At 42.4% G+C, this 26,501-nt stretch overlaps 1 protein-coding gene across 1 annotated transcript; it reads right to left on the bottom strand.

Annotated features, from left to right (window-relative positions):
* Positions 1–1,305: 1,305 nt before the first annotated feature.
* Positions 1,306–21,041, bottom strand: LOC147426134 (uncharacterized). Its single transcript, XM_086498821.1, has 7 exons — positions 20,366–21,041; positions 19,899–19,981; positions 2,552–2,650; positions 2,373–2,471; positions 2,180–2,278; positions 2,012–2,110; positions 1,306–1,845 (listed from the first exon to the last, which is right to left on the bottom strand). Exons 1-7 carry the CDS (start codon positions 20,976–20,978, stop codon positions 1,738–1,740), a joined length of 1,200 nt encoding a protein of 399 aa, XP_086354947.1. The 5' UTR covers positions 20,979–21,041; the 3' UTR covers positions 1,306–1,737.
* Positions 21,042–26,501: the final 5,460 nt, after the last annotated feature.

Raw genomic sequence — 26,501 nt, 5'->3', positions numbered from 1 at the left:
GTATACAGTCAAAATAGTCTTAAGCTTCCTTGGACATCTCTTGCTAAGCATATCCTCAAAAATTGTATTTTATATGGCTAAATGGTACTATAAAAGGATGTGCCTTAAACCGGCATATCCTCTTAGACTGCATTTCTTGAAGACGAAAATTGGAGGAAGATCCTTGCTCTACATTCATTGAAATAGCTTGAAGACTTTTTGCTCTATCCATGATGTCCATATGTTGCAATCAATCCACTCCAAGATACGAGGACTAGTTAACTTTAGTTAGAGGAAGGTTTAATGCCTTGCTATAGTATTGCTAAGGATTGTTTCTAGCCATGGTCACATTGGTGCATGCACATTTACATGCACATGCACTTTTGATTCTCAAAATTGGACAAGCTTTCCCCTGGCAATCTCCTCCTCTCAACATTGCTTCTCTTCCTACATTCGCAAATGGCATTTAACTGTGTTCTTTTTAGCTTTGAAAGTAACAAGTCGTTAAGAGGCAGTCTCGGAAATTAATGTCTTCTTGAAATTAATGTACTGTGATGCCCTCTGGAGACATACTGTTATTGGTTGAAATAGTTCGTGTGCATTTTGGAACTCCTTCAAAAGGAATGTCTTCAAATTCCAAAACTGACACTCTTGAGAGGACGAACCCTTGCACAAAAACTCGTGGCGTTGCTGCAAGTTGAGATAATTGATAGATGTACAACTTCCATGAGAGGCCCTCAACCCACATAAGCTTACACATGGTCAATGGAAAGCTTCCCATGTACTCTGAACACTTGTTCCTTAAATAGTTGATCCCACATAAGTACCCTCAAGCATCAATGTTCACGATCCAACCTTTCAAAATATAACCTTCACTACACCTTCAACACTTATTTCCAGACAGTCTTAGGTATAGACAAAGCATATGGGTTATTGTCACATACCACCCAACAAAATATAGTATTGTAACTACTTTGAATTCACAATTTTCCCAAAACCCCTATGAAGCTGGCCAGAGAGCTCTCCAAAACCAACCAGCCCACACCCAGATAAAATTCATCCAGTACTGTCAGTAGGAGTAACAATTGAAGCAAACTTGGGGGGCTAGACAGTGCCAGCATGACTTAGCGGAGAGAGGTCGAAGGTCCTAAATGTTTCTTAAGGAGATGAATAGAAAAGTTTAAAACCCTTCCGCCTCCCACAGAGTCCCAAAGAACAAGGGTGAAGCTTTCCACAAAACCTTCATCTATAGGCAGTTTGCCTCTTTTCCATATGTGTGGTTTCCAAGTTTTGGAAAACAATTTTTTTGAGTGCTGACTGCTGTGATTGTTGGAAAAGCCATTCATTCATTCTCAATTGTATTCATATAGACTAGTAAGTAGTGAGGATGTTCGTGCTTGAGTGTCTACACGTGTACAGCCAACTGTAAAGGCATTCTTAGTTTTTGACTTGCTTTTGGCAGTATCCAGTACTGAAATCAAGATCAAAAAATAGTGAACACCTCAATGATGAATCTGAATCACCACAATACCATCCAAAGTACATAATCCATTTAGTGACCCATTAAAGTGACCTGCATGCATCTTTCGGTCAGTTAGGCTCACTGGAGCACTTCTCCAAAAATCTTCCTCCCGTAAGTTCAGGATATGTGAGACACTTGACGTTTGCACAAAGTACTAACTCAGCATTTGCTCTCACTGAACTCACTTTCCTTGACTAGCTAATTGTGATAAGCATGACAAGTACGACAAAAACAATCTAATCAGTCAAGTCTAAATCAAACACTCTCCTCAAAGTCCTGGCTACCCCCGTTGAATTCAAGCCCTTTCCAAGCGCGATCGCAATGTCCATGGGTGTCATCCCATCCTGCAAGGTGAGATGCCTGATCAGAGGCTATAAATCATCAAACAATGGAAACTTGAACCTTGAATCACAATATCCATTGGCATCAAGGTGAGATGCTCCAACAAAGTCTATGAATAGTTAAAACCGAGGATGGACACTTGAACCATGAGTAGAACAGAGGACGGACCTCATTTCTGATCGACTGCTTTGCCCCACTCAAACCCAAATGCCTCACTATATCATCTCTTCCAGTCAAGACTGCGACGTGTAATGGAGTCCATCCATACTGCATGAACCTCCCATTAATACCTTTCAAAGATCATTTGACTTGTATACCAAAGAGAGGCTGGCATACCTTATCAGCATGGTTCACTTGCACTCCGCGTATTACAAATAACTTCACAAGGTGCAGCGAGTGAACAAGAACGCTTAAATGAAGTAAGTTAGCCCCATCCTGAATCCACATCCACAAACCATTGGCAACAGACATTACGATTACAACATGAAACCAAACGGCCTTGGAAGTAACATTCTACTCTTTACCGCACCCCATCAAGGACGTCCACATTCGCCCCTGCGCGCAAGAGCTGAGTCACTGCTGTTTCCCTTCTTGCTTGGACAGCTCTTTGCAAAGGCGTGTATCCATCCTGCAAACCAAATGAGAACCTCATTGCTTTAGTTGAAGTAAATCAGTCAATTGATAATGCACTAGTTAAGATTTCAATACCTCATCCTCTTCATCAACCTCTACACCCAAGTTGAGAAACTGGTCAAGGAAAAAATACTGCCCTGATGATGCCAACATATGCAGCAGAGGCCACTTGCCCTACAAACACAAAGACTTCACTTTTGAGCATAAAAACGATCAACACGTAAATGGGACATATAAAAAGTGCACAGCTTCCAACATACACCTCAACTTATCAGGAAAAGATATTTCAGAGAAAGTGTAACCTTTAGAATCACCATAGTCATCCACAAGTTAACTGTCATCATGTATGGGATTCAATAAATAGTATGGGACATCCCCAGGTGCCCAGCAGTGGGTGTCAAACTAGGTATCAACGTATGCTCCCACACACACACACGAGTATAAACAGATGTTAAACGCCTGCATACGGAGTCTACGTCATCGCTATGTGGATGCAGGGCAGATTCAACCGTGATGAAGCGTAGCACTAAATCAAGCATTAAAAGATATAACTAACATATATCCACACACACCTAGCTGAATAAAGGATAAGCCCAAATTCCCCTTTGAAGGAAAGTGCAAGGTATAGACTCATGGTGATGATCTCAGCCATACTGAAGCCTAGCACTTAAAGAAGCATCACATAGAAAAAATAACCACAAAAATAAGGTAGTTGATAGGGCATATGCAAGGATTAGCACAATATCAACTGGTCGTAAATCAGACAAAAACTTCACTCGTGAAGTTTGCATGTACGCTGTACAACTAAAAACTATACCTAGCTAAATCTGGAATAAGCCCCGATTCACCTTTCAAGGAAAGTCCAAGGTAGAGGCTAATGGTAGTCATCCACGAGACCTCAAACAATATAACCATCAACTGCGTCTTATGAGTAATTCTCGTAATCAAAGAACATCAATTTTTTGGAGAAACTGCAAAGCTTTTGGTCTATCCTAAACTCCACGAAATATGTTGAGCTTTACTATAGAAACACCAGTTTTTAAGGGTATGGGACCTAGCAACATGGGTGGAGGATAATAGGATAAATAACCTAGATACTTTGGATAAGGTCTTGGCATGGAAGGATGAAAGAGTCCACGTGGTGGTGGTAGAGAAGACACTGCAGAGGTAGGACGTGTCATAGTGGAGCAGAAGCGCAGGGGGGGGGGGGGCACTCAGAGAAAATGCTGAGATGAAGAAGATGCACAAGGGCATGACGCCCATCTGGCATCCATAGACCGCACATGTGCCCCCCTTGCAGGGTTGACATGTACGGTCATGTACCATCATACAAGTACAAAGACATGCAGTACTAATCGAACTATAAAATTTATAACCGTTGGATGTAATGAATGTTAAAAAATAGAAGACTTGTTCTTTTAACCTAGAGTTTATTCATGAACAAAACATACCAATTCATGGTACTGAACAGAATGTCATTGGGAGCACACCACACACACACAGACTAAAGAGGGCGCCCCCCTGGCTGCCTATGTACCCACCGAGTTGTAGGTCGGCCAGCCTAGAGAGAGGTCCCACGACATCTCAATGTAATGTGCAAGGAAGTGATTTATGGTGAATGCTCAAGATGAGTGCTCAGTGCATACTCAAGGTTCCTTTTACTTCAATGAGAGATATGCAATAGACTAGAGAGGAGAGAGTGATATTGAGAGTGAAGGTTTTGTGAGTGATAAAGAGAGAAGAAGACTTAACACCGAACCCCCTCCAAGGGCCCCCCTCTCTATCGCTAGAGAGGTATTTACTTTAGATTGCACAAATGCTGATACGATGATCCTAGATGTTGAGGTGTTGATGGGATCTTGCTATTGATGCTTGGATTTGTGAGGCTAAGGGATGAAACGCAAAAACGCTACAAGTTTTGACAAGGCTATGGGCTGAAATCTGCAAGGCTGGTCTGCTAATGTAAAAACACCATGGCTGAAAACTGATTTGAGGGCTGAAATCCCCTAAGGCTGGGGCTGATCTACTGTTGATGATGGCGATAGGCTGAATTTGGTCCTGATGTTGGCGATGGGCTGATGGTTAAAAATGCTAGAGAGATGAAGGTGTTGATAGTACTATTGGGAAAAACGCCAGATGGTTGGGAGCACTGTGAACAGGAATATTTGTAAGGCCACCAAGAATGGGTACTTCTGATGCGTCACATCGGAAGGGTGACATGTAGCATCGGGAAGAAGTATTCGACCATCCAGAAATAGACATCTCTGATGCGTCATAGGATGGGCGACACAAAGCATCACGAAGGAGATTATACTGTAAGTTCAGTGAGAAAAAACTAGGTGGTGGGTATTCCTGATGCGTCACATGGTGGGTGGCGAAGGCATCGGAAAGGGAATATTCCTTAGTCAGGAGGAAATTCCCAACTGTGTTAGAATTGTGCACAAGGATGAGCAAACACTTGAATGAAGACGGGTTCAAAGCCTAGAGGAAACTTTGAGGAAACACAGATGCTTTTTGAGAAAACTCATTGCTGAAGATGACACTGCCGGTGATCCCCATGGCTGCCCCAAGTGCACGAGATGTCGCCAAGACCATGTAGACGAGTCCCATCGCGAAGAAGTGCATACGGACACTGTTTCCATCGCGACAAGTTTCTGTTTTTGTCTGTTTTCAACCCATAGACGTCGTAGACGAGCTGATTTACAAAAGAAACCCGAGAACACACCTCTTTTGTAACAATGTGAGACTTTGTAAATAATTAATTTATTTACCAAGGAATAATTATCTAGTTAGTTGTGTGCACATTAGAATAGATCTAGCAGTTCTGTGGCCTCAGGTGCGCCCACCTCAGGGAGACCCTGGCAGAAAATACCATGAAGCCCTAGTGATTGGGAAATCGGGTCTTCAATGAAGGGGTAGATAGTAGCCTCACATTTCAGGCTCAAACAATTACGTGCGTCAGTGCGAGCAAAGGAATGAGATGGGGTCCTTAGAACAACAGTAACCCTAAGGCCTGAATTATTTTTACAGCCTTACGATAAGTCAATTAAATTATTTTAAATGGTTTGTGCTGGACCAAATGGCTGGACAAGTGCGAACGGGTAATGCCAAAGCAGTGTCGGTACAGCATTGTGTTGGGGAGCTGCTAACATTTCATTGGTTGCATCCATGTGTGCAGTTGTGGTTCAATTTGCACATTTCATTAATAGTTTATAAACCTTTAAATGTGAATGTTGAAAGGTTTTTAAGTTATTAAGTGAGTGTGCCAAGTGGCACACTTACCAATGCAAACTAGCTCTCTCACTCTCACTCTCACCCTCCCTCATTCTCTAGCGCCCCCTCTTCCTACTGGCTATATAGGCTTCACGGGTTGGCAGTGCACCTACCCCCCCAAAAGTGCTCTACGCATCGGAGCTCTCCATTGAAGCTAGAGAATCAGCCCTTGTGGTGCATGTGGAGTCTTGGAGCTCCCATCACCTAGAAAAAGGTTTCTCTTTATCATGGGCTGTTGTGGGGGAAGATTCATTGCGAAAAAGTAGAAGGAAACTCTCTTTCTTTCACGCCTAGCTACTGCAAATTCTCTGTTTTCAGCCCCTAATCACCTCCATTAGGGTGAATTTCAGCAAAGCACTCATAGAATCTAGTTCTTCTCTACCTACACTACGCGTACACTAAGTTTGGTGCGTTTCCATTGCGAAAAAGGTCTCTATTTCGACATTGGAACGTGTTCAAGTAACATTTTCAGGTTATGTGCAGAAAGTTACAGCAAGCATGTGTGCGTGCATTTTGTGTGTTTTTCCCTTGTTTTTATTGCAAGAATGATTATGCATAAAGGGACACAGTTAGCGGAAGGTAGACTCTCATTTTCGAGAGCTTCCGTTGAGTTTTGTGGAAGATAGACTCTCGTTTTCGAGAGCTTCCCAAAATCTCATAGCAGAGGGAAAATCCTCTCAATATTCACAGAGTACCTTTCGCACTCTCTCAGTCAGAAGCAGAAAATAAAGAATAGAGGATGGGCTACTGCCCCGCTCCTGTGCTTGTAAAGATTCTCCCTTAGTAATAAAGATAATCTCTTTATGGGGGGGGGACCAGCCCATCTTTTGGTCCCCAGTGAATTGTCAAGCTTTCTCTCTCCCTATCTAATTCTCTTGAGTATTTGAAGTACAATTAAAAGTCAGTTTATGCTTCCGTATTTTTGTGACAGTGGTATCATCTCTCTCTTTCATAAGGGATTGACGACTCTTGGCAGACTGCAGAAATAGAAGGACGTGAGATAGAGTTCTCTGTCCTTCAACAACAGGTGGCAGAGTTGCAAAAAGCTCTCTCCCATCCAGCAGTCCAGAAGATTCTCCATACCCTTGAGAAAGGGAAGGAGAAAGTGCAGATGGGATCAAGAGAAATCCAGCAGAACCCAAAGACGCAAGAACCAAAGAAAGATCCTTTAATTGGAACCTCCCACATGCACGAGAGGCAAAGGAAACCTCCAGAACGTCATGTGCGGTTTAATCCAAAGGTTCAAGAGCAAGATCCTCCTGATTCTCCTCAGTTTTCTTTCATGAAGGATCTGGATGACATAGTCGCTCCAAAAGATATGTTTCTTGACAATCTGTCGCAACAAGAAATGCATTCAAGGGAAAGGACTCCTGTCCACAAGGAGTCTAAGCATAGAAGAAGGAGCACCATAAGAGGAAGCACCACAAGCAAAAAACACTCAAGTCCAGTGACAAAGATGTAAAATTCGACACCTACAATGGACGGCGTGATAATGATAAAGCCTTGGCTTTCATCCGCCAATTTGAAGTTGCATTTGTAGAAGGGAACTTTAAAGATAGATCCAAGCTTCTCGGCATGTCAATATGTACTTGAAAGGCACCGCCAGCAATTGGTGGTTAACCCTTATCCTGGAGAAACGCAAACCCCAAGACTGGACTGCTTTTAAGAAGGAGTTCTATGCACAATTCCTTCCTCCAGACGATGAGGAAGAAGTAAAGAAAGAGTGGGATTGACTCTCACAGTCAGAGAACGAAACTGTTCCACGCTATGTGGATAGGTTTTGGGACGTTCTCTTGAAAGTCACCCCATTCATAAAGATTGAAGATTCGCGGAAGATGTGCAAGTTTAAAGCAGGATTGCATGAAGCCTTGCAAAAGGCTATGAAGCTTTACCCTCGAGGTAACTTGCAGATACTTATGGAATCAGCTCGCATAGCTGATGGAATACATGACAAGGGTACTCCCAAGAAGATGGAGCAAAGCACCTATCATGCCAAGCAGAAGGCTCTTCATGAACAGCCTACCTCTACTTCTTCTTCTCAAAAGAAGAAAAGAACCGCCTCCGATGCAAAAGCAACACCAAATCAACCCAAGACAGGGAAATATCTCTCTCTTGCTTAATTGAGAACCTACATCAACGAAGGAAGATGCTTCAAGTGTGGACAAATTGGACATATGAAGGGTGATTGCCCTACAAAAACCCCGTAACCACCTTCTTCTGATGCAGTCTCCGATGTACAGGGGAATACAACTAAGGATGGAAAAGAAAGAGCTCTTCTCAAAGCATGGGGTAGCATCAACAACCAACCGGCTCTTATTCTGTTTGATCCTAGCTAGGCAGACAATTTCATCTCTACAAAGCTAGTTGATGACCTGAATTTATAGCCCAACCGTTTTGGAGTTTCTATTCATGCACAATCTGCTTTCAAAGGGCAGAACCCCAGCTCTACTCCAATCATAGGGAAACTAAATTTAAAGGTCGACAACTACAAAGATCAAGAGTCTTTCTTACTAGCTTCACGTAAAGGGTGTGATGTCATCTTGGGAATGCCTTGGCACTACAAGATGCATCCCATTCCTGACTATGTTCAGAAAACTTTATCCTTTGATCATAAAGGAAAGCATTATCTTGTACTTGTGGATGCAGGTGATTGGCGTATCCCCATCGCTAATCACATTGCAATCAAGAAAGTAATAAAAAAGTGTGTTTCAACATACTTAATTTTTGCAAGAGAGAGAGATGTGTCTACTTCACAACTTTCTTCCTCTTTAGAGCAATAAAGAATTAAGTTATTAGAAAGATTTGAAGATTGTTTTGCAGATGAGCTTCCAAATAAACTTCCACCTTCTCGACCTGAGGATCATACAATTGATTTGATCCCACAAAGTTCTCCTCCAAATCAGCCCCCTTATCGAGTTAGTCTAACGCAGCAAGAGGAAATCCTCAAGCAGGTTTTGGAGAAGGGCTTAATAAGGCCTAGTACTTCTCCATATTGTTCACCTGTCTTGCTAGTACAGAAAAAGTATGGCACATTCCGCATGTACATAGACTATAGATCTTTAAATAAGATCACAATCAAGAATCAATTCCCAATCCCTCGGATTGATGGCATTCTTGATAAGTTACAAGGAGCAAGTGTCTTTAGTCGTATAGACTTGAAGAGTGGGTATCATCAAATCCGCATAGCTCCTCAAGACGTGCATAAGACTTCATTTAGAACAACCTTCGGGTTGTATGAATTCTTAGTGATGCCTTTTGGACTCACTAATGCACCAGCCACATTCAACAGAATGATGGATAGAATCTTTCACTCATATAGAAGATTTACTTCAATGACGTCTTAATCTTCTCAAAGACGGAAGAAGAACACTATAAGCATCTCGCATTAGTGTTTGAAAAATTACGCAAACACAAATTATTTGTGTGCTAAGAAGAGTGAGTTCTTTCTAAAAGAAATTCACTACTTGGGCCATATAGTATATCACAATCAGGTGAGAATGGACCCTGATAAGATTTAAGTAGTTGTAGAATGGTCTACGCCAACTACAATACATGACGTACGAAGTTTTCTCGGTCTCTGTTCTTATTATCGACGTTTCATTCGACCCTTTGCCGCCGTAGCTGGTTCTCTCCATGATCTGACAAAGAAGCGGATTCCATTCTATTGGGGACCTAGACAAAAACAAGCTTTTGAGAAGCTTAAGTATCTACTCAGTCACGGACCTGTTCTCACCGTCCCTGATCTTCGCAAACCTTTCGAGGTGTACTGTGATGCATCAAGAGATTGTGTAGGTGTCACATGACACATCCAACCCTATGTGTCCGTGGATAAGCTGCAGCATAACAAGGATTCAGTCAGTCCAGTCAGTCTAGATTTAGAAGTGATCAGGCACTTTTTGTGAGTCTATTCGTAGACCGTGCATGCCCAGTCACTTAGTGTTGATGCATATCCTCTGGTTGCACGCAGCATGATCATCAATATTCCCTTCAAAATCCATCAGATTCTGTCAAGGGAATTTTCCAGTGCATTTAGCTTATTTTCCCTATTTTTGGCTTTTTTCACTTATTATTTTTTAGTGACTTTCCAACAAAAGTAGGTGGGGCAAATTTGCTAAGTTAATATATAAGCAAACCCAAGTTAGCACTTTCTGGAAGAAGAGGCAGCAGGAGCACATGCTCAACAGGCTTTCTTCTCAGCAGGAACCCTCAAACGCCAAGCTCCCCCATAGCCTAGCGTTTTTGGATTGGACAACCCCAATTCTGGCGTTTTCAGCATTGCCTTGATCGCCATCAACACCAGCATACCTAGCGTTAGCAAATTCCTCTCATCGCCAGCACCTCAAGTTGCTAGCGTTTCCAAAGTCAGCCCATCAGCGTTTTTGGATTCCATCAAGCCCAGCGTTTTTGGCTAAGGATACAAGGCAGCCAAGCGTTAGTGGTTTTCAGCCAATGCCGCATCAGAACAACAGCGTTTCAGCCCTATGGGACAGCAGTAGAATCAGCCCAAGTTGGTTGCAAAGAACCCCAATTTTCAGCCATAAAAACGCAGCCAAAACAGTCATTTTCAGCCACCCAAAACAGCCCAAAGATTTGCAGATTTTCAGCAAACAGAAGACCACAGATTTCAGCCCTAAAGTCGTCGTCATCGGCATAGTCCCAGATTGCATCAGTCCATTGCATCGTCATTGTACCACTTTGTACAATCAAAAGTAGACCACTCTCGCCAACGAGAGTGGGGTCTTCAGAGGAGGGTTTTACAACGTCTCTCGTGTCGTATCTCTCTTCTCTCTCTCTCTCTCAGTCTCATTCACTTGCACGCACAGTGTCCATTCACTTTGTTGTGATCATAGCACTTTCCATTAAAGAACGGAAGGCTCTACCTTCCATAAGAACTAAAAGGAACCTTGAGCACAGTTCGGAGCACTCATCTTGAGCAAAGCGCAAACAATCATTCTGCTGCACCTAACATTGGTAACAGAGCTTTGACAGTGTTCTGTATCACTCAAGGAAAGAACCACAAGAACCACAAGAAATTTTTTTTTGTAGAGGTCGCACGAACCCAAGTTCGCTTGGACGTGTCGATTCCTGATCGTGTTTTGTTGAAGAGTGACAGGAATCCCAAGAAAGAAGGGCTTGTCCAGCCTCCCCTTGTGTCTCTTTTCACTCATTGAGAGTGGACCGTGCACTTAACGGCCGGCCAATCAACGTGAGGTGGGAAAAATCAACCTTGGTGTGAGCGCAAGGCCGCCAAGGGGTGTGCCCGCGGAAAAGAGTAGAACTCGGGTGAAGAGAAGATCCTTCTCAAACACGGTTTGCAAGCAAAAGAAAACCTCAAGAACCTCAAGAACCTCAAGAACCCAAGAACCAAGACCCCCAAGAACCCAAGTTCCTCGTGAACTTAAGAACCCAAGACACCCAAGAACCCAAGTTCTTCGTGAACTTAAGAACCCAAGACCACAAGAACCGACGACTTCAGAATGATCATCACTCGAAGCAGAATGGATACTTCGCTTGGAGGTGATGAGCATGAGAGAGGCGAAGAAGAATTTTCCCCACCAGGAGGTTTTTCCGACCCTCCCCCTTCCCCATCTACGACACTGATTGCACTAACTCCAATGGAGGAGTTGGACCTGTTATTTATGGAACAGAATTTACAACGCGAAGCAAGAAATGCCGCAAGAATAGCAACCATAGAGCACACATACCAAGAAAGAATGGTAGCAATAGCGCGTGAGAGTGAGCAAGCACGCTTGGAAGCCAAAGAACGACAAGCCAACTTTGATCGTGAATGCAATGAAAGAAAAGCCGAAATGGAACGCAGACACGAAGAAAGAAAAGCAGAAATGGATCGCAGACACGCAGAAGACGAAGCAGAAAGACAAGCAGAGAACAAAGCAAGACAAGTAAAATTTGGTCGCGAGATCAAAGCAAGGAGGGAAGAGTTCTTGCGACTCTTTTCTCAAGCTCAGGCACAAATGCAAGAGATTCGGGAAAAGGAGACTCTCTCAGTCCCTTCTTCTCCACAGCATGACACACAGAATTTGCATGGTTATGAGAAGCATGATGATTTGAATGATAATGATTTGCATGATGGTTTGGATGACAAAGACAAGCATGATGATTTGCATGATTAAGATGTGATTTCTCACAAGCATAATGACTTGCATGAAGATGACGTGATTGTTCACAAGGATGATGTGTTAGTTGATGCTTTTTCTAGCAAAGCTAACCTCGTTGCAGATTCGATCAATCACGAAGGATAGATCTTGGCTTTCGAGTAGAGGTCCAAAGAACCCCCATAGGACGATCTGAACATTCAGGAAGAAGCGATCTTGGCTCTCGACCTAGGTCCAAAGAACCCTTATAGGAAGTATTATGTGTTCGCATGATTGATACGCACGCATTGTTCGAATGTTTCATTCGTGATCGTTTCCTGTATTTTAGTCAACATCGTTATGTGATCCCTTTTCCTAGGCATGACATATTGTATGTTGAACACGTTTCTCTCATGGATGAGCACGAATGTATGCGGATTTTTCGTGAAAAGCTGAAAAGTATGTATGTAAGGAAGTCACATTCTATTTCTCTTCCTTGGCATGACACAGTTTCCGAACGAGCACATGAAAGTATGAGCACCAAGCATGGGCATTTCCATTGTGTTTTGCCACAGTTGATTGCTCTAGATCATAAGAGAAAGATTCGATCTCATTGTTTGCATGTGTTTGATGAACAGGTTGTCACTCCGTCTCTATGTTCATCTACATTGCATACACAGTCTTTAGAGAAGACAAGATTTTTTCCACTCGCTTTACATGGAATAGGTATGTTCATGGTTTTGTGTTGGAAATGGTTTCAAAAATTTTCAGCCATGGAGATTCTTAAAGACGAAGGAAGCACGACTCTCCATGAAGTTGAAGCATCGAAGGAGCCACAGAAGACTGTCGCTTTCGGTACAGCCCAAAGAAGCAAGCGTTGCAAACCTTTATGAAGTTCAAGTACCGCACGACCCACACATCAGAGTGGGTCGGCGAAGAGTCCCTTCCAAGATTCCGGATGCTATTGGCGATCTCCCTCGACGCCATATAGTTCGGTACCAGTACCTCACTTTGAAAAGGAGGGGATGTCACGTGACACATCCAACCCTATGTGTCCGTGGACAAGTTGCAGCATAACAAAGGTTCAGTCAGTCCAGTCAATCTAGATTTAGAAGTGATCAGGCACTTTTTGTGAGTCTATTCGTAAACCGTGCACGCCCAGTCACTTAGTGTTGATGCATATCCTCTGGTTGCACACAGCATGATCATCAATATTCCCTTCAAAATCCATCAAATTCAGTCATGGGAATTTTCCAGTGCATTTAGCCTATTTTCCCTATTTTTGGCTTTTTTCACTTATTATTTTTAAGTGACTTTCCAACAAAAGTAGGTAGGGAAATTTTGCTAAGTTAATATATAAGCAAACCCAAGTTAGCACTTTCTGGCAGAAGAGGCAGCAGGAGCACATGCTCAACAGGCTTTCTTCTCAGCAGGAACCCTCAAACGCCAAGCCCCCCCATAGCCTAGCGTTTTAGGATTGGACAACCCCAGCAGTACCCCCATTCTGGCGTTTTCAGCATTGCCTTGATCGCCATCAACACCAGCATACCTAGCGTTAGCAGATTCCCCTCATCGCCAGCACCTCAAGTTGCTAGCGTTTCCAAAGTCAGCCCATCAGCGTTTTTGGATTCCATCAAGCCCAACGTTTTTGGCTAAGGATACAAGGCAGCCAAGCGTTAGTGGTTTTCAGCCAATGCCGCATCAGAACAACAGCGTTTCAGCCCTCTGGGACATCAGTAGAATCAGCCCAAGTTGGTTGCAAAGAACCCCAATTTTCAGCCATAAAAACGCAGCCAAAACAGTCATTTTCAGCCACCCAAAACAGCCCAAAGATTTGCAGATTTTCAGCAAACAGAAGACCACAGATTTCAGCCCTAAAGTCGTCGTCATCGGCATAGTCCCAGATTGCATCAGTCCATTGCATCGTCATTGTACCACTTTGTACAATCAAAAGTAGACCACTCTCGCTGACGAGAGTGGGGTCTTCAGAGGAGGGTTTTACAACGTCTCTCGTGTCGTATCTCTCTTCTCTCTCTATCTCTCAGTCTCATTCACTTGCACGCACAGTGTCCATTCACTTTGGTGTGATCATAGCACTTTCCATTAAAGAACGGAAGGCTCTACAGGCTCTACCTTCCATAAGAACTAAAAGGAACCTTGAGCACAGTTCGGAGCACTCATCTTGAGCAAAGCGCAAACAATCTTCCGCTGCACCTAACAATAGGAGCAGTTTTGAACCAAGAGGGTCACGCTATAGCCTACGAAAGTCGGTGCCTTAAAGATGCAGAGTTGCATGCTTCCATTTATGAGAAAGAGCTAATGGCACTAATTCATGCTCTTTCCATTTGGAAACATTATCTATTAGGAGCTAATTTTATAATCAAGACAAATCATCAGAGTCTTAGCTACTTTCTCACACAGAGAAAGTTATCAGAAAAGCAGATGAAATGGGCCAACTTTCTTTCAATGTTCCATTTTCAGATTTCACACACTTCTGGAACAAAGAATGCGGTTGCAAATGCTCTCTCCAAATGCAATGACAACAATTTATCATGAGGAACTAGAATCTCTCAGTGAGATGTATCCTCAAGATCCAGACTTCGCTATAATTTGGATAGATCTTCAAGCTGGTCACTCAAGACCACCTTATTCCATTAGGGATAGTACACTATATCGTCAACAAGCAATATGCATAGCTCAGCCCTTACGACAGAAGGTGTTGGATGAAGCACATAATTCTGCTTATGCCGGGCATCAAGGAATTGCTGATAGCACTAGTGCCCTCGAAAGATATTTCTTTTGGCCAACACTCCAGGCGGACATTGAAAAATATGTATGCGAGTGTTTAGTATGCCAAAAAGTGAAATATGACAGACATAAGATTTAAGGCAAGCTTCAGCCACTCCCTGTGCCTAATACGCCATGAAAAGTATTGCCATGGATTTTATTACGGATCTTCCTAGATCCAAGAATGGAAATGATACAATCTGGACTATAGTAGACAAATTCAGTAAGCAAGCACATTTCCTTCCAATTAAGAAAACGATCAAAGTTGATCACATAGCTAGAATATTTCTAGCTCAGATTTTTTAACACCGTGGATTGCCAAAGACTATTGTCAGTGATAAAGATCCTCGCATGACTAGTCTGTTTGGCAGGTATTGTTCGAGAACTTGGGAACTAAGCTTGATTTTTCATCAGTTTATCATCCTCAAACAGATGGTCAAAGCAAAATCGCCAATGCCACTGTTTTAGACCTCCTCAAGTGCTGTTTTGGAAAGACAATCCGATTGGGAACAATACTTACGGTTAATTGAGTTTGCGTATAATAATACCATACATTCCTCAACTGGTAAAGCTCCCTTCAAAATTATTTATGGGAAACCACTCTTACTTCCTATTATGGTTACCAAAGAAACATCTTTGCCGCAGATGAATTTGTGCGCAATATTGATACTGCCTACCAACAAGTAAAGCAAGCGATCCTTCGTACTCAAGAGCAACAGAAGAGAAAAGCAAACAAGCACACAAGGAATCTCAATCTTGAAAAAGAACAATATGTCCTACTTAGGTTTGAGAAAGCTAGATTGAAAAAGTGGTTCGGAAAAGGGAAAGTTGTCAAACTGCCCCATAGATTTTACAGCCCTTTCAAGATTACAGATAAAGTCAATGAAGTGACTTTTAGATTGGATTTGCCTTCTCATTGGTGCATCCATAATGCTTTTCATGTAAGTCTCCTCCGACCATATGTTGGACCTCCTCCAGTGGCGCCAGTACAAGAAGATCCTCCAGAAGTCGAAGAGACTGAGGAAATCCTACAACCTGAACAGATAATACACCACTCTGAGAGACAACTAACATCCGGGAGCCTACATCGAAAGTATTTAGTCAAGTTCAAGAATTACACCCCTTTAGATGCAAAGTGGATGACTGAGTCCGATCTCAAGGACTACCCATACATCTTGCACAGTTATGTTGACGCTTTCCAGTTGAGGTCAACTGTTTAGAACCAAGAGGGATGTAACAATGTCAGACTTTGTAAATAATTAATTTATTTACGAGGAAATAATTATCTAATTAGTCGTGTGCACATCAGAATATAAGTGACCCTAGGGGTCGCTTCTCAAGTGTAAGTTAGTACCCGCAGTACCCTAGGGGCAGCCAACCCCTTAGCACCACAGCCTTGGCGTTTTGCCATCAGCAAGACCAACGTTTTTGCTTCAGCAATCAGCCCTAGCATTTTTCAATCCAAGCACCATATCAACCCTAGCAACATCAAATTTCAACACAAGCATCAGACCAACCAACGTTATCACTTTTCAGCCATAGCCTCTTCGCCAAAGCAAATCCCATCAGTTCCACCAGTGTTTTTGCATTTCAGCCCTTAGCCTCGGAGATCCAAGCATCCACTACAAGATCCCATCAGCATTTGTGCAATCTAAAGCAAATACCTCACTAGCGATAGAGAGGGGGGGTCCTTGGAGGGGGGTTTGGGACCCCATCTGGTGTTAGTCTTCTCTCTCTCTGCTTCACTCACAAAACCTTCACTCACAGTATCATTCTCTCTCCTCTCTCTAGTCTTTGCACGTCTCTCATTAAGCACACATTGAGCACTCATCTTGAGCATTCACCATCAAACACTTCTGCTGCACATTACACCATCACACTTGAAACGCACTTCCAACATCTGTTCTGATAAATCTTGAACACTAAATACCCATTGTTGTGAACAACTACTATCCCTTGATTTGCTTGATTTTCCATTTGAATTTCATCCTTTGGACTTTGCGGTTGAGCAAAAGCCACCACTTCCTATCCTAGCACTCCTTGCTTGATCTTCTTATTGATTTTCCTACTCGTTGACCGGGCAATTGCCATTAGTTACCTGGGCTTTCAAAATCCGCCATAAACTTGTCCAAGCTTGAGATATTCATTGTTGGCTAATTGCATAGCCATCGCTAACGTTGTCCAACACTCTTCAAAACGATCAAAAGATGTATTAATGTAATCTTCAATTACATCCTGCTTGAGGGTCTTCAATTTTGCATCTATATCGATTGGAGACACCTCCTTGCATAAGTCGTGCAAAAACCGCGCTTGTAAAGCCGAGCATGCCTGCCTCGGTTCGCCTTCCAAGTTCCAATGCATATAACCATGCCTTGGCCTTGCCACGCATCACTAACGGGATAGTCTGCATCTTACTTTCTTCATTCGGCATACACAATGACAGCATATACAACTTGAAGTCTGCAATCCACTCATCCGAATTCTCTTTACCCGTAAAAGTCGGTCCATAGCTTTGCGCCGCCATCTCCATCGGCGTCAAAAAACTGCTCTTTTACTTCAACCAAGGAGCAATCAGATCAGTGTAGCAGGAAACGCCCAAAAACGGCCTCTAATAACATATGAAATGGCAAAACACCACCAGCTGGCCTGAAACGTGCTTCTCGACCCGAAACGTTGCGAAATCAGAGGTGTAACGCGTGGAGTTTCGGATGGCAAGAAATGGGGCCTGAATCGTTTCAACTTGCTGTTTCATTTAGGTGACATTAAATAAAGTCCTTATGATTCTTTCAAACTAGAGGAGCCAAAGGCCAATGAGCTTAATGAAGAAGATGCTGGTGATCACTTTGTAAAAGTTGAAGAGGAGATATCCTCATAGATTCATGCCCTCTACGTTTAGCAACAAGTCATTGTTTATTGTTCTAATTTGTCACGTGCACATCTAACCCTATGTGCATGTGGACAAGCTACTTTAGATCTAGAGTTCAGGTCAGCTTAGAAAGTGTTCTGACACCTTTGTGAGCCTGTGCGCAGGCCATGCATGTCCAGGCACAGTAGTTGCATATCCTTTGGTTGCACACAGCATGATAATCAGCAGAACAATCAATAGCCATCATGAGCATTTTACAACGCATAGAAACCATTTTCCTTATTTTAGCCATTTTTCACTTATTATTAATAAGTGACTTTGTTGGGAAACTGTGTAGGGTAAACTCGCTAAGTCAATATATAAGAAAAGCTAGCGCTAGCACTTTCTGCAAGAAAAGGCAGCAGATACACAACATCTGGCAGTGTACCTTCTCAGCAAGACCGACAGGATCTCCTAGCATTTTCTAGCCATCAAAGACTCCCAGTGTTTCGGCAGCAAATCAGCCCCAACGTTTTGCAGATTGCAGATCAGCCCTGGCGTTAGCAGTTTCCAACACACCAGTCCAACGTTTTTGCAACTTGCAGATCAGTCTAGCGTTTTGCAGATTCCCAGCGACAAGCACCTCCATTGCATCAGCATTTTCAGTTTCCTTTCCAGCACTTAAGACACCGCAGATCAAGTCCCAAACCTTGCACATCTCACCTTCCCACAGGAGATCCTCGCCGCACGGTCAGATCAGCCAGCGTTTGCAATTTCAGACCGCTCTTCGCAGATTTCAGCATCTGCGTTTTCAGAGCATCATTGTCGCGTCATCGTCGTCGCCGACACAGTGTCAAAATTCAGCAGATACCAAATTTGCAGATTTCAGCCCCTAGCGTTCTCAGATTTCAGCCCGTCTCGTCGTCATCATCATCCTCGTCAACATCATCGGCAAGTCCATTGCATTTAGACCATTCTACGAGATTTGTAGCATAGACCTCTCTCGCCATAGAGAGTGGGGCCCTTGGAGGAGGGTTTGACAACATTCTGGTGTCGTATTCTCTTCTCTCTCCCTCAGTCTCAGCACCTTCATTCGCAGTGTCATTCCCTTTGTTTGTGATCATTTGCACTCTCTCACTAAAGCAACAAAAGGCTCTCCCTTCCATAAGTAAAAGGAACCTTTGAGCACAGTTCGGAGCACTCATCTTGAGCAAAGTTCAACATTCACTTCCATTGCACCTTACATTATTTGACTCTTGAGTGCCATTTGCTCAAGAGTCCCATTTGCATGATGAAAATTAAGACTTTGTCCCTTGATGTTGTATCTTAATTCTTAAAATCTATCAAAATTTGTGTTTTCCTAGTATATCCGTGGTCGTATTTGTATCCTATTACATGGGTAATAGCACACCCTGGCAAACGTGGTGTTTCCCTGTTTCAACCTTCTCAAACTTTGCATTCCGTTTCTCTTTCCGTTTCCGTTTCCTGCAACTCTGAATCGGATGCTCCTCATTGGGGAAACCAAAAGATGGAAGGGAGGAAAGGAAAACACGATACCACACATTATGCCTCTATAGCTCAAACGGTATCACAGCACCGCGATCCTCTAGAAAAACACAACAAAAAACTAAATTCCACTACGATCACTCGCTTGCACACACGCTCATAAAATCTACACTGGCCCACCACTCTTTGGGTGTTTGAAGACATGAAGAACTTAGTTTCCAACTCTTCGAAAATTATTTGGGTGCAAAGAACTTTGTATCATGATCACTAACATTCTCCTCAAGTAAACCATAATGCTTGTATAAGGTTCCATGAAAAGTTGAGCCAAATCACGAGTGTTCATCGTGCACCTAGTAGCCGTGAATGTTGCCATCAAGGGCCAACAATGACGATAAGGTGCAGTGGCCTCCACCTGTTTGATAATTCGACACAAAACCATCAAACGACTACTCCAACTATAACCGGAAATTGTAAAAGTCCCGCATATCGTGGTTGCCTGGCTCAATTGAGCTAGCATTGCCCAATCTCTTGCACATAGCTGCTGCCAACAAAGGCATGCTAGTGCGGCCGAGAGAAGACCAACACAGCAAAGCCAAAGTTCCGTATATGCTGGGCCAAACATGATATCTTCCTAGTAAGACAAGTGGAATTAGTCTTTTACAGCCTTAAAAACACACAATCGATGTTCCACTTGCAAAACGTAATCAAACTTGTTCACTCACTTCATATGGTTATTATCAATGATAGAACCTACTCCGGTTAATGTTAATGAATAAAGCTGCAACTCCAAAAAACCGGTTTGAATCAGGGTGGCAATATACACAGCAGTAGAACTGGGGTTTCACTGGATATTTGTAAGGGACCCATTACAACTAAATTAAACACCTTAAGAATATTTATTGAGCATTCAACTTACACAATAAACCTGGCTGAAATCAGGAATGGTCCTCTTTAAAAAACCCTTCTCATGAAAGGTGAACATCTCATCAAACTCTTTGTCTTCCTACGACACCAAAAGCCAACTGTCAAAAGCATGAAAAAAAAGCACCTTATCCAATAAAAGAAGGCATTGACAGACGTCACTAAGCCTAACCAAAAGAACATATTCAACACAACCAACCAAAGCCAGTACTATGTAAAATAGCACTATGAAACGAGCAAACAAAAAACACTTAGGAATATCTAAAAATAGCTGCATGTCTATTGCTAGCTATTGTGACCCATAAAAAAGATACATGAGTATTCTCAGTCAATCTTGTTCTCACATTTCCTAAATGAAGATCAACCCCTCAAAAAATTCATTTGTATTAGAAAATGAAATACCAGGGGGCAGTCTGACATCCAAAAAGGATTCCCTAGTGATGCTTCAAACATAGAACATACCTAGAAAGCGTGGATCAGGTGCCTTGGTTGATAAATCTCTCTCAAGCTCGACCAGTTGGGAAGGTGTTAGAAGCTGGGTGCGGCCTGCTAGTGATTGAGCGTGAGCAGATTCCTCCGTTTCAGAGAGCAAATCAATTCTCTGCCTACGAAGATCATCTCTAAGTTCATTGAGCTGGGTATTTTCTCTCTGCGTAATTAAGAACTGCTTCTTCTTCTCTTTTTTTGTCATCTGAAGATCTTGCTGCATGTACTTCCACTCTTCAGGAACAAGACCACCCTTCTGCAATGGTTTACGAGCTTTAGTGTCCTTTGGCTTGCCTTGTACTATTTCAAGGCTTCCTTGTCCGCCCTCGTCGGTACCTTCAGAGAAAGAACCGGTCTCGAAAATGCCTTCTTCGAACATAAGCTTCTCCATAGATGTTGGGTCCTCGGAAAAATTTGAAGAGGAAAGCGAAAGCGGCTCAGGCTTTTCCTGAAACCCTTTGGGCTTGCGAGGCTTTGTGGACATGGAGGTGGATGCAGAGGTGCCTCTGCGGCCCTCGGTGTATCGCCCTCTCAATGAGGCCCGCCATGGCTCGCTGAGCTGCGTGGATGTTGGGGCAATGATCGCCATCGATGAAGTTGAACGCTTCTATTCTCTGTGTTTACTTGGTCAGCCCAAGGCTCTTTTTGCAATATCTGAACGCAATATGTCCTACACATTTTTGAAACAAGTGACATTAGAAGAAGGCAATGAAATTGAAAGGTTGAAAATCAATTCGTACATGTCAAAAATAGGATTTCATTAAATAAGAGAATTACAAGAGTTTTGTGAAGAGGAGTCAAAGCTCCGGTTTGGGGGGGGGGGGGGGGGGGTTTGGGGTTGAGGACTGTTGTAGGTGGTGTTTATTTCGGACGGAGTATGTATATTGAGGAGTGATCAGACCAGAAGCAAAATCTTGTCTCGCTTACGAAGTTTGGTCTTGAGTTCTTCACCCAAATATGGTCAAGGGTTGAATTGTAGATAGTTGTGGTTTCTTGAATTGTTTGGGTATAGTTGTTTTCATGGAGAAAGGTATGTAGTTTTCTGTGTTGGCTATTGTCATGGTCAATGTGGACGTTGAAGTCGCCTATGATAATACTCATAATGTTGCTATCAATGGTCTCCATGACGTTTCTCAATTATGAAAGCAGTGATTGTATTGATGCCTTAGGTGATTTGTAGACATTCACTATATGGATCATGTTGTTGATGGATAGGGAGAAGAATGCTTGTATTATCTCAATGCCTGGTGATGAAAAGAAAGATTCATTGTGCACCTTGATGGAAGTTTTGTGATACATTTATAAACCATATCCATTGTGATGATGTATGTGTTGAAAGTTTGGTTCAAGGAAGTTTCTTTCTTTTTTTTTTTTTTTCTTGCAAGCATAGAATTGTTGATGAGGTGAAGTTGAGATCATTTTTTATGTAGTTGATGTGTTTTTGGATGGAGACGACATTCATTGATTGAATTATGTAATGGGTATCTTCTACTAGACTCAATTGTACAGCTGAGTGCTCCCATCTTGCAGTTGTTCAGAGACGGTCAAGCTCCTTGAGCACTGTAAGGTCGGTTCGAATGTGTCTATTCAATATCGGGCTCAAAATATGTAGGTTGGCAGGGTCCTTGATACGCGACAATGCGGTGTAGACCAAACCGTGGGCTCGTATGCTAGTAGGGTCGAAAGCCAGGGAAGTCATGGTTAGACCTTGTGATCTGTGGATTGTGCGTGCATTGGCAGGTTTAACTGGTAGCTGCTTCCTAGAGACTATGTTGAGCTGATTTCTTCCTACTTGGAACTCTTTTGTTGTCTCGAATATGGGTGTCCAATGTGGCTCAAAGTGATTCCTGAGCAGATGTTGATTTTGAGATCTTTGTTTCCAATTTTTCTATCAAAGAAAGCTATCCATGCAACATGGGAATGTTCGATGGTTTCTATCGCTTTCAGTATTCCATTAGCTCCATTCACAAGGCCATCGGAGATGTCGATATTCCCATAGCACATTTCAACTATCATCCATGGCTTTAGTTCGAGAACCCCAGCAAGTCCTGCAGTTAGCTGTGAGTTGTTTGGAATGAGAAGGTTCCTTGAGGCTGACTTGTGTGGTTTGTCACGTGCCGTAATGACATATGCACTTGTACGTAGTATGCCAAAAACCTTTTGGTTGTGATGGTCCTTTAATGTGTTGGTGAAGAAAAGACGGGGAGTCTCCACAATGTCGAAGCTCTTGTTTATTTGTGTGGAGTTGATCAGGCACGAGTCTTGCTCAGTTTGTTTCATCTCTATGAATGTTGTGTCCGATTGGCGCATGGGTATTTGAAGCTCACAACACCTTATGTGAGAATTCCAAAATGAAGGGGCTAGAATATCAAGTGTCTTTTTAGGATCATTAAATATCCAACAATCACGCACAGGGATTGCTTGGCAAAGGTCTCCGCAAAAAATTACATCTAACCCTCCAAATGGTTGAGTGTGATTATGCTTGAGTGCTCGAAGCCGTGTATCTATTACATGAAGCAAACTATTGCCGATCAAGAAAGCCTCATCAAAAACAACCAGCTTGAGATTTATGTACATTTGGGATAGATTGCTCAAGGTCTCATTTGAGAGAGCAATGTTGTCGTTGAGCATCAATGGAAGCCACAAGGCTGAGTGAATGGTGGTGCCGCCAAAATTATAAGCTGCCTTGCCTGTGTAAGCCATCAGAAGTGTTGTCGGGAGGTTAATGTCACTTGCAATCAATGTGTTGTAGTGTCGCACTAAACCTTGGACAATGGCGCGTATTGTGAAAGTCTTCCCAGTGCCAGCACCACCTGTAAGGAAAAGGTGGATAGGGATGTTTAAGTGCACCCTTTTCTTTGTCATGATATCATCATAAAGTTGTATTTGTTCTGTGTTTAAGCTCATGACAAGTGTATGGTACTCTTCATTTGGGATTCCAAGAAGTTTTAATGGTGTTGCAATACTTGTATTGTGAGGTCTAGTTTTTGGCAAGTCAAGGTCGAGTTCATAATTGAATGTCTCTTGATCATGACTGCTTGTGGAAGAATTAGATGAGTCTTGCTTGCTGCTTGCCAAGATCTCAACTTTCATGAACTTTTTCCTATTTTCAACAATTGTATCAATGTTGCTCTCGAACGTCTCTCTCTCCATGTTGTGACACTTGTGTCAAATTCAGACTCGCTACTTGTGAAAGGGAGAAAGAGCAAGCAAACCTCATGATAATGTCTCTCAGCGTCGAGCTCTCTATTGAAGTTCGCATACCTTATGACTCGGGGCTTTTTTCGCTTGCGTTGCACACCATCTGAATTGGTAAACTGGCTTGCAAATTTGGCCAAGCATAGATGTGATAGATGGTGTGGTCTTTTGGTGTATTTAGTGATAACATCATCAAAGAAAATGTGTGTGTCATCAGGATGAAGCATCTCTAAAGCACCTCGTCTCTTTAGTAATAGTGTCCTTTGAGGTTGGAAATCTGTGTTGATGAAAACAAATTGTCTGCTAGCACTATGCAATGGCAAGGAGAGTGCAATATATGCAGCTTGTTGTGCTGAAATTTCCTGGCTGTTGACAAGGGTACTCCCAATTTTCTTAAGTCGTTCCAAGGTGGGCAAATTGTTTTCCTTGCAGTTATCTAGAACAGTTTTAATCGCCCTACTTGTTGTTGAGTCGTGTTTTGTCATGTAGGATGTGCAATATGCTGCAGCTCCATGAGCATTGAAAATAAATTGGATATCAATGTTACCATCCCATAAGGTGCACAAAGATTTATTGAAATTGTTTGTGTAGATGTCCTTTGGATGTCGTTTAAGCAAAAGGGTTGGTTCTGTAAGAGTGAAAGAGAGTGTCTCAAGATATGAGTTCTCATCCATACATAAAAAGTTCAACCATTCGTTGAAGTTCAATGGTGATTCTCGGTCAAGACTTGCAAGCAATTCATCAAGTTTCTTTTTGTTTGCAAGAAGTATTTTCTTCCTTGAATGACTTGTTTCTATTGGGTGCAATATTATTGTTTTCCTGGCAGGAGGACGAGGAAATCCAAACGGACAAGCTTTTTTATGACTTTTACATGTCTTTCGATGTGAATGAGTCTGAACATTCTTGAGATCGTCGCTTAACTCATCCTTGTCAGTGGAGATAAACATCCACGAAGCTAATCACATTGCGATCCTCAGACACACCAAACAATGGTGCATTTTTAATCCAAAGCAACCCGTGGTCATGCTGGCTTCCTCTATTCTGGAATTTAGTCACGAAGAAGAAGTCGGCAATCTCGCCAAGTATTTTGGAGTTGCGTTTGAGCTCTTTCTTCAGTGATTTGAATCTATGAATATAGTAGCGAGCAGTGGTAATGGGATCAGAATGAACCAAGGCTCGAATGAAAGCGCTATTGCTCTGGAAATCACATGCGTGTATTTGTGGGTTAAGAAGTGCAAGACATTTATGTAAAGGCTCCCACCTCTGCTCTGCACATGATATGGTGATGAAGAATGTGGGTTGAACTATTTGTCGAATCATTGCGAAGACATTCCACTTGAGCTTGGCTTTGTAATCGCATGATGTACGAAGAGTCTCAAAATCATGATAGCCAAGTTGAGATTGGAGAACTTGGTCAATATTAGTATTGCTTTGGACGTCACCTGCACATAATTGTTTTCCTTGTAGTTTGCCTTTTTGTATACGTACCCATATAGAGCCCAAAACCTTGGCAATGATGATTTTCATGACTTTGAAGAAAAGATTCTCAATGTCCAAAGCAAATCGTCTATCTCTGTGTTTGAGTTCCCATTGTGCAACCTTTTGGTACTTAGTCTTAGCAAGTTGGGCATAGATTCTTTTTTCTCCAAAGAAAAGAGATGGGAATGATAGCTCTTCACATGCATCATCATCAAATAAGCTGAGAGGACTAAAACCTTCGGATGGTGCAACACTATGTGCATGCACATTGTGATCAACCACTTGTTGGGAAGAGTAGATCCCATGCACAAGTGTATCAGTTTGCTCACCGATTGATTCCCCAAATTCGTTTGGCTCCGGCAACTCAACATCAGGAACTATTTGGATAGTGGATGCCCAAGATTCATCTATACAAGTATTATGTTCAACATACAAGGGAGTGTGAATCAACAAAGCCAAGGCTCTAAGCACATAAAATGGACGGACTGCTCCACTAACATATGCATGATGAAACTCAAGCTTTCGTTTCACTTGAATCAAAATTGTTACATGTTGATCTGCAAAACGAGGAAGTATCCTTTGAACCCTAGATAAGTCGGCCATAACATTTACTACACTCCCGTGCAGGCCATATTGTCCCTCATAGTTCAGCTCTCTTATTTGTGCAAAGGGTATACGTAGTGACACAAGACGTCTCTCAATAGGGTTCAACATCATAACCTCATCAATAGTTTCATTGAGCTTAAAAGAAGCATTCATGTGGAAAGAAGAATTTCTTTTAGACCACAGTTGCATCTTACAAGCTCTACACACTTTCACACCCACATCCAAAGTTGTCGTATCTTGTCCCAATATGTTTTTCACCGAGTCAACTTCAACCAGAGTTAGCGACGAAGGCTATGTCCAAAGACTAGAGTACCACAACACAAACAAGGAAAAGAAGGTGTGTCAAGTATTTCCTATGAGTATTTATGTTTTTTGGGTCGACCACTCGATGAGATGCCCGCATCAGTGCGAACAAATTTCCGCAAGAGAATAAATCTTAGTTTGGAGTTGTTTTAAAGTAAAAGGACAAGCTATTTCTTTTTGAAATTTTGTTGCTATTTCAGGAGCACTACATCGTGGGAGAGAATGAACATAATCTTCTAAACTTGATACAAGTTCTTTTGACCACACAGAACGCTTCCTCTTAGATAGAACTTTACTTTGAGGGAAAAAGAATGTATCAAATTCAAAACGAAACACAAGCAAAGATTCTTTTTCTTTCAGTGAAGTTCCTGCTGGATTATGAACCAAAGATTTCTCGAGGTCTACCAAACAACGAGCGAACTTATCCGAGCAAGCTCAGAACCGAGCAAAGTTATTTACTCAAGTATATGTATACTTCTTCTCCAACGAGAGAGAACAGAGAGAGAGAGAGAGAGAGAGAGAGAGA

This window comes from Adiantum capillus-veneris, chromosome 24 (genome assembly GCF_014529385.1).
Source record: "Adiantum capillus-veneris isolate H3 chromosome 24, ASM1452938v2, whole genome shotgun sequence".
In the NCBI taxonomy this organism is placed as follows: domain Eukaryota; kingdom Viridiplantae; phylum Streptophyta; class Polypodiopsida; order Polypodiales; family Pteridaceae; genus Adiantum; species Adiantum capillus-veneris.
Note: the sequence above shows the minus strand (reverse complement) of the source record. Positions and strands in the feature narration are given on the sequence as shown.

What these genes read in the sequence shown, in the direction of transcription:
- LOC147426134 (XM_086498821.1), bottom strand. Translation starts at nt 20,978, where the DNA reads ATGGCGATCATTGCCCCAACATCCACGCAGCTCAGCGAGCCATGGCGG. An exon ending in ACCTGATCCACGCTTTCTAG is followed by an intron (nt 19,982 to 20,365) that starts GTATGTTCTATG and finishes TGTCGTAGGAAG; the next exon opens with ACAAAGAGTTTGATGAGATG. An exon ending in ATTTCAGCCAGGTTTATTGT is followed by an intron (nt 2,651 to 19,898) that starts GTAAGTTGAATG and finishes TTGTGTTTGTAG; the next exon opens with GGCAAGTGGCCTCTGCTGCA.